The sequence below is a fragment of the Oncorhynchus gorbuscha genome, linkage group LG02 (assembly GCF_021184085.1).
Source record: "Oncorhynchus gorbuscha isolate QuinsamMale2020 ecotype Even-year linkage group LG02, OgorEven_v1.0, whole genome shotgun sequence".
Lineage (NCBI taxonomy): Eukaryota > Metazoa > Chordata > Actinopteri > Salmoniformes > Salmonidae > Oncorhynchus > Oncorhynchus gorbuscha.
The window spans coordinates 41,139,655-41,148,652 of NC_060174.1; the positions used below are offsets into that span (position 1 = coordinate 41,139,655).

The 8,998-nt window shown below is 43.0% G+C and overlaps 1 protein-coding gene across 3 annotated transcripts in view; it reads left to right on the plus strand.

The window, feature by feature from the left end:
- LOC124002179 (furin-like) overlaps positions 1-4,803 on the plus strand; it is a 188,652-nt gene extending 183,849 nt beyond the window's left edge. For all 3 annotated transcript variants that reach the window (XM_046309524.1, XM_046309517.1, XM_046309532.1), the window contains 3 exons: positions 284-411; positions 849-977; positions 2,351-4,803. In XM_046309524.1, coding sequence (XP_046165480.1) covers positions 284-411; positions 849-977; positions 2,351-3,054 — 961 coding nt within the window. In that variant the 3' untranslated portion in view covers positions 3,055-4,803. The remainder of the gene's footprint in view (positions 1-283; positions 412-848; positions 978-2,350) is intronic.
- The last annotated feature ends 4,195 nt before the right edge of the window (positions 4,804-8,998 follow it).

The window sequence follows — 8,998 nt, forward strand, 5'->3', positions numbered from 1 at the left end:
CTACTGTACAAATACAAAGGAAACCTCATCAACCTCATATCAGTCTGATAGATACACCATCCTCCAGGTAAACATAAACATATTCACGGAATAACACAGTGTAGTGTTTGTCGTTTTTAATTTATGTTTGCTTGAAGTGCTGTGTATTTTTAGCAGCCATTCTGGGAGGTATTGTTTTTGAAGAGCCCTTCATGGTTTAGGATGGTTGCTATGATATCTATGTTTTTGGCTGTGAGCCCTAACTACTCTCTCTGTGTCTCTCTCTTTCTCCCCCTCTTTTCAGGCCTAAAGACTATTCGCCAGAGGGATTTATTGACTGGGCTTTCATGACCACCCACATGTGGGATGAGGACCCTCGAGGGGAGTGGACCCTGGAGATTGAGAACGTCTCAGAACAAGGACACGACTATGGTAAGAGGACATCTGTGTACCTTCATACCCCTCCTCACATACACGGGAGAGGTTCCTCCCTCCTCTTTCCTCTCTCCTTTCCCTTCTCCTTACTCCAGAAGGTCTCTGCTGTCGTTTGTTACAGTCTCAGCACAGCAGGAGAAATAAGATGAGTGATTCTCTTTACTCCCTCTGCCTCCTCTTCATCCATATTCCTGTCCACACCATATCAGTTCTCTCGCTCGTTCTTAATCAGCAATTGTTCTCCTCTCCCTGTGTTTGTCAGTCAGTTCACCTACCTCTTCACCGTCATCATATTAGTATCTCTCTGACACTCACCCATTCTCTCCTCTTAGAGGTATTGAATTGTTCATTCCTTCTGTTATTCTTTCTCCCATGAATTTGAAATGTGTTCACCCTCTCTCTCTCTCTCTTCCTTTCTCCTCCACCCCTCCCAGGTGAGTTGAGTCAGTTTACTCTGATCCTGTACGGTACGGGCTCCAGCTCCAATAACCCCTCGTCTCCTGACTTCCCCCGGCCTTCCAACAACAGCTGCAAGACCTTCGACTCCCAGCAGATCTGCATCGGTGAGACTGACTGTCCAAGACACACAGACATCTGTAGCACTAAAAGATTCCAGATGGGATTAGAAGCCTCTTGGTGACACTCAGCATGTGGATGTGGGGTTCTGCATATGATGCAGGTTGGCATTTTTTGAGATGACTCATGTGGTCCCGGGGATCGAACCCACTACCCTATGCTCTACCAACTGATGCAGGTTGGCATTTTTTGAGATGACTCATGTACTAGAGGCAGCTCTGCAGAGTGGTCACTAGCTGGCACAGCCACAAAGTTATCAAATCGGATTTTAAACCTATGCTTAACCTCCACCAAACTGCTAAAGCCAGGTATACACAACACGGTTTTGGCCCCAATATAGTTTTTGAGATCAGAGACAAAATTCCCATCTCGTTGCCTACTCGGGGTGCGAGCTGGCCCCAACACTCGTTTAATGTGAGCGAGTAAGCGACACAATCTGATTCCATCTTTGAGCAGTTCCAGACATCCCAATATTTTCAAAAATGTTGGATTTTATCAGCACAAAATCTTCAATGCTCTTGCAGTGTGAGATGTGCAATGACAAGTTTTAAGAAAGGTGATCAGCAATAGCCTATGAGAGCTTTCAAAAAGAAGTATCCAGTGAGATGATGACGTTGTTTCGCATCACACAAAATGTGTAGACTCTCGAGCAGGAGCGATGCATTTGTACTTGCCTTTAACCAAAGTGAAAAACGCCTCTGAAGTTCACAAGCAATGTTATTCAAATCAAAATGTTGACCAAATATTTTAATTCTGTATGGCAGGTGTGAATGTCTGACTGAAATTTTTTTCGTGAGACATTGTGGTGGTATCGAAAATCCTCACGGCCAAGTGAAGAATCTTGTAGTGTGTGACACCCCATCTGTGCCACATCGTGTAGTGTGCGTACCACTACTTTGGCAAGACAAAAAAACACAGGAAAGAGAGTCGTTTAATGTGAGAGGCTCAGCGATGTTAGGATTTTGAAAGTCGTGTAGTGTACACCCGGTTTTACCATAATGCCTAAACCTAACCTTAAATTAAGACCTAAACGCACATTTTTGCTTTCATACATTTCTACGATATAGCCAATTTTGACTTTGCAGCTGGCCCATCTAGCGAAACCACTCGGTTCTGCCTCCAGGGCAAGACTTATGACAATAAACATCAACCTGCACATATAACAGGAGTGTAAAAAGGCTTAATTCGTGGCATGTTTTTGCTTTTTTGTGTGTGGGTGTATATTCAAGCCTTTGTCCCCACTGAATGCTCAGAAAATCAGCACCTCATCCCCATGTGTGTGTATCATCTTGCTTTCTCAGTGTTTCTCTTTCTCTCACTCATCTCTTCCTCTCTCTCTTCCCCTCTCTACCCTTTCCAGAGTGCAGCCGAGGCTTCTCCCTGTTCCTGCAGGGTTGTGTGAAGCTCTGTCCCCCCGGCTTCACCACGGGCCCCCAGCTCCTCAACATGTCCCTGGACAACTGGGTGGACTTGTCCTCCGTCCAGTCCTGCCTGCCATGCCACCCTGCTTGCCTCACCTGTTCCGGCCCCGGGCCCAGCGATTGCCTCTCTTGCCCCCCTCACAGCCACCTGGTCCTCACCGCCTGCCTGCACCAGAACCAGATCCAGCGCAAGTCTCCCACTGGCCCCGACCTCCAGGGAGATGTGGGTGGACCAGGGGAAAGCCCAGTGGGGTTAGAGCAAGAGGGAGGTGGGGGAGTGGGGGAGCCTCCAGGACCTAGCCTGGCCCTGTCCTCCCCTCTGGCCACCCTCCTGGCTGTGCTCAGCTGTGCCTTCATCCTGGCAGCCTTTGCCGGGGTCTTTTTTATGCTGCAGCTGCGCACTGGTGGCGCCCCTTGGGCCCGGAGGACCAAACTGCAGTCTGTGGAGACGGGGGGATGGGCTTCGGGGGGCTTCGGCCTGGGGCTAGGCTGGGAGAGGCAGGGCAGGGTATCCTATAAGGGGATCCCCACCGTGTGGGTTGACGAGGACCAGGTAACATTGGGGGGCTCTGATTCCGACAGTGAAGAGCTGAACTGCCACAGTGAGAGGACAGCCTTTATCAGGACACAGAGCTCTCTCTAGCCCCCTCTCTGACCCCTACATCTGGAGGAAACTCTCTTCAGAGGGTTTGGTCTCTCCAGCCCCTCCCTCTGCTAGAGCTCATGGGTCTGTAGTGGGAGTCTGGTTCAGGCATTGTCCCTGGCTAATAGACAGAGATTCTGATCCAGGGATGTAATGGCTCAGCCCAGCAAGCACCTCCTGGTCCACTGATTCACCCTCAAGCATTAATCAACTGAAAATGTTTTTGTTTTATAATGACTATATAGATATATATTATTTTTGTTTTATTTTTTGCTTTTAAACACTTGAATAAGATTATTTGCCCTGGCCCAAGGGTCTAGGTAATGGTAAAGTACAGTTTTCACTATTATTTCCCATTGACCTTTAGTTTATTGTAGAAAGGCCGATTTCTGTATTTTGAAAGTTGCATATCTTGAAAACTTGATTGCTGTGACATGCAAAACATTTTGGGACTATATCAATGGACTAATGAAACAAAAGATAGTTTTGGGGTGGAGTTTTCCTTTAAGCAGATGTCAAAAGAGATGTCCGTATGTATTAGTATACATGTGTGCCTATGTGACAGTGACTTTGTAGACAAGAACTGAATAGCCTCCCAACACAGTTTCTGATTGGATGAGGACCACAACAGGGTTTTATTTAATGTACGAGAATGAGAGAAAGTTGCAGATTTGGGCACTGATAAATGCCTACATTTGAACGCAGTGGCTGTACAGTAACATGCTACACATGACGTCAGACCTCAAGCTCTGCGCTTCACAGCGCCGAATGGGTTTCGACTGACAGCCGTTCTGCACTTGAACACCGCACGCGATATGAAGTTGCCCCCATCTCGCTCACTAATTGGGCAACTTTTTTTGTTGACTGAGTGAGGGAAAGCTGTAAATTAATGACACTATGTATTTTGAAAGATGAGACGTTGAGGATTATAACTAAATACTGTTTTGATGTCATACAAGCAAGCCAAACACCCATGAGTCCAAATGTGTACTTCACATTTCCGTATATGATCTATATTTAAGGTACAGTTACAAGATCACATGGCGTCATACCCTGGGTTATTCTGAACAGAAAGTGCATATGTTTGTCTACTGTGAAGAACATTTGACGCAGTACATGCACCTGAATGCACTCATGACTCCTTTCTATGCGCACCAAAATAACGATCTGTTTCCCTGAATTGCATTTTGAAAGCCTAAAACTGTAATATCGTGTTTTATAATTTAGCTAGTCATGTTGGCAATAGAACAAGCTTTCAAATTATACCCACCTGACCCAGATTGCGCTTTATAATGGTTTTTGGATTGCGTAAACAACACCAGTAATTGTGTAATGGCGGGGACAATGGGTTGTGTTCCAAACAAAACAACTTCAAGTGTGCTTGCTCTAGTTCCTCAACGGCACATCTAGAAGAGCTCAAAACAGCACCTTATAGTTGAAGGCTGTTCTTTGAGTCATATAAGTGCATTGAAATTACTTAGGAAACGTGCTTTGGAGAGGTGTGTGGCCACTTGGAGACACCAGTTAGTCCTCTCACTCTCACTCTTGTCAGTAGTGCTAAGCGATTTTCGATGTCGGTTTCGATGTTTTTTTTACATTAAATGCTCTATGCATTATGTAGGTTGAATACTGTAACAACACAGAATAAAACAATTAATAAAATACAATGATGGTAGTGACTGCCCATTACTGTTTATCACTTATGAACCATCATTTATTCACATTACTTTAATAAAATATTTAAGTTGTTGTGTATATTACATTTGTTTTATTTTATGACTTTATTATTTAATTCCATGTCATCATCTCATCTCTATAGAGCTGCTGCCTATGCTGTCTGACAAAATCACTATTTTGTAGTTCTTCAAAGTCAATTAAGGCATACTTTTATGACTGCTGAATACCAACTATCAATCACTTAGATCATGTATTTTCAGGTAGACACCACGCTAAACAACTGCTGCTCTCTAAATTCCCTCAGGGTCGCGCATTCTTCTCTCTCCCGTAGCTGTCATTTAAGACCGACTGAACAAGTAGATGAGCAATGGATTATGGTGATTGTAGTTAATTTCCACGTTTTATGCGCTGAACTATGTAGGATATTGGCCAATTGGAAACCACAACTCCCTACTACATCACACAGTTCAGGCTGGATCGGAATTATCTCTAGAGAAACTGAGTGATGTGAGCATTGAGTTCACAGATACATTTTTTTTAACGAACGACTACGGTCAATTTGGTTAATCGCTCAGCACTAATAGACAGTGTAATGTTTTGATTCAGTAAGATGAACTGTTCTTTCCTCACCTTTCAGTCTTAGAATTTCCCATAATCTCCAAACTTTTCCTTTCAATTGCTTCCATGGTTATGCATATGCTTTTAATATTTATTCTGTAAGAAACCTTTCAATTTAGCCCTATCAATAGTCCCACGAGTGTAAGGGGTTAGGCCCAATGCAGACGTTTTTTCTCAATATCAAATAATTTTGGGGTAACAATTGAGTACATTACTGTGATAGTTTTTTTAACCATTTGATTGAAAACAAAATTTTCTTAGCAAGAGCAATTGCAATTCAAGAGCAATTCTTAGCAAGACTGTTTGGGAGTGGTGTAAGTGGGGAGAGGAAAACTAGCTGTTATTGGCAGAGGTTTGGAACGCTCATTCTTATTGCCTGGTGATGTCACCAGGCAGGCCAAAACTCCATCCCACCAAAACAGTGTCTTTTCAAACAGCTCTTACACTAAAAGGGCATTATCAACTTTTTTTAATCAATTTCACAGTATTATTCCAATCTCGTAGTGTGGCAATATATATAAAACACAGGAGAATCACATGTTTGACTGCACTGGGCCTTCAAACACTTTTTTGTGACACTTTTTCCTACCGTTTGTTTTCTGAGTTTCCTACTCTTCTCCATAATCAGTGGGCTCCAGCATTTCTTAATCAGCTAATAAAACCCCAATATAGACAACACATCAAAAATACAGCAGACTTTTTTGGTGTAGTCTTCAAGGTTTTGATAACTATTGAGCTTTAGCTTAGCAATATTGTCACCAACAGCTTACAAGCACTTAATACCAATATAGATAATTGTTGAAAGGCCAAACTTCTAGTATTGTGGTTTTGGGATGTAAGTAGAAAGCTCATGCATCAATCAGCAAACAGATACACTACAGAACAAGTGGGTGAAGGGATGGCAGGTAATGTTAGCCAGACACTTTTTTCATTTGCGCAGTGGGTTACTTACAGAAGGATTACCAACCCTGCAGTACTGTGTTCCCATCTTTCTGATGTAGAAGATGAAAGAAAACACTTAACCCAAAGCTATTTGACCTTCTCAACATGTCTCTATTCTCTTGCTATCGGCAAGAAATAAGATAATTTTGTCTTCATTTTCCCCATATGGAGGCTCTATTGATTTGCAGGGTTTGTTTCTCTGCCAAGTCTTTATCAGTGGAAAAAAGATAATAGCTTTCTCTTGTTATTACACATTTCACATATTTTGACAAGCAAATGTATTGGCCTGCAGGTATTTGAGTCAGGCATTATTAAGTTATTTGTCAACTTTAAGAACACATATTTTGGACTGGTCTATACAATCAAAGCTCTTGAGTATTGTATGTGATAAGAACTGCTATGGTGAAATGTTTATAAATCAGTTACAGCATATTTTAAATAGATTGTATTTTCTATCCTTTTATATTTTATCCTTTTTTATTTAACTGATGATTGATGTCAATATTGTGGGGATAAATGTCGTGCTAAAATAAAAATGACTTTGTAGGTCATGTGAGATGAAAGCTGGTGTGTTAACCCATTCTGTGCTCTGTATCACCCTTGTGGAGCTCTGTGTCGGCGTGGTTTCACAGCAGTCAGCAAAAGCTTACAGACACTCACAACACACACGCCACTAATGCTTTGTCAGTGCCCGCCAGCGATACACAAGCCCACTTCCTCATATCTAGGGCTTCTGTCCTCTACCGTTTTCTCTTCCACTTTCTCCAGCTACCGGAAGAGCATCACCACAACCCCCTAAGATACAATAACTTCCTCTCGTCCTAAATACTGCTGAAATACAAGGACATTAATATTTAAACTAGATTCATATGGAAAGTTTTGCGTGTCTGTAGGTTGTATTTGTGGAGTTCATTAACAGGAAATGTCCTCCATTCCCCAGTAGAGGGGAGCAGGTCTAAGATAATAGTACATTCTGAATGCACCCCATAATTAGATCTACAGGGAGAACCTGTGCATACCTTGCATGGCAAGTATGTGTGTTGAGTGAGTGAGCAAATGAGTGTGTCTGTGCATGTGTTGAATCTGAGGAAATGGAGAGTCACTTGTCATTCACTGACCCATGTACTTGTGTGTGGGTGTGCTGTAGGGGTTGTTCAGTGGTCATTTAGTCTGTCTCTTTGTCGTTCTGCAGGGGGATGGAGGAAGGATCTACTGTAGTGGAGGCTATCTGGCTGGTTTGGATCTCCTGGAGGGGGCCAGGCTGGCAGGATGGATTCTGCTCCTGGCTATTAAGCAGATCCCCGTAGAACAGTCATGGTCTATGGAATACTGTTCACTAGTGTTTCAGTTAGTTTGCGAAGTTGGCCTTTTAAGCTCTTGGTTCAATTTGAGTAGTTCTGTAACATGCCTGTTTCTGCCAAGGAACAGAATACGAAATACTGGGCAAAAACATAAAAAAATCGTGATAAAATGCTATCAGTCTAGTACAAAGACAAGCTACAAAATAAAGAATAAATAGTATCTTATCTACAGGATAAGATAAGGAATAGTATTACTGTTGTTAAAAAGGTCAGTCAAAAGGTCAAATTCTGTTAATCCAGAAATAAATCCCATCTGATAAAACGGATTACAATGCAGTGTTTTGTTGCCCCAGGATTCCTCCAGCATCATCTCTCCTCTCAGCCCTCTACCTCCCTGACTCCATTATCCCCCTCCCATAAAGGCACAGCAGGCTCTCCTCTCTGTACTGTGGAGATCACCCTCAGGTCCTCAACCTGGTCTCAGAGCATTTTGCATTATTCTGTACGTAAATCTGAGGCACTCCATTTCGTATGACATATTACGAATTTGCAAAATGTACAAAATGTAACGAATTTGCAAACGTACAATATGTTATGAATTTGCAAAAGGTATATGTCAATCACCGTATTCTTATCGGAAGACTCAAGAGCCTTGGTTTCTCAAATGACTGCCTCGCCTGGTTCACCAACTTCTTCTCAGATAGAGTTTAGTGTGTCAAATCGGAGGGCCTGTTGTCCCACAGGGTTCAATTCTGGGGCCGACTCTTTTCTCTGTATATATCAACAATGTCGATATCGCCAGATGTGTCTCCCTGCTTAAGCCAGTACATGTCCAGGCCCATCTGAAGTTTGCTTGAGAGCATTTGGATGATCCAGAAGAAGATTGGGAGAATGTCATATGATGAAATCAAAATATAACTTTTTGGTAAAAACTCAACTCGTCGTGTTTGGAGGACAAAGAATGCTGAGTTGCATCCAAAGAACACCATACCTACTGTGAAGCATGGGGGTGGAAACATCATGCTTTGGGGATGTTTTTATGCAAAGGGACCAGGATGACTGATCCGTGTAAAGGAAAGAATGAATGGGGCCATGTATTGTGAGATTTTGAGTGAAAACCTCCTTCCATCAGCAAGGGCATTGAAGATGAAATGTGGCTGGGTCTTTCAGCATGACAATGATCCCAAACACACTGCCCGGGCAACGAAGGAGTGGTTTCGTAAGAAGCATTTCAAGGTCCTGGAGTGGCCTAGCCAGTCTCCAGATCTCAACCCCATAGAAAATCTTTGGAGGGAGTTGAAAGTCCCTGTTGCCCAGCAACAGCCCCAAAACATCACTGCTCTAGAAGAGATCTGCATGGAGGAATGGGCCAAAATACCAGCAACAGTGTGTGAAAACCTTGTGAA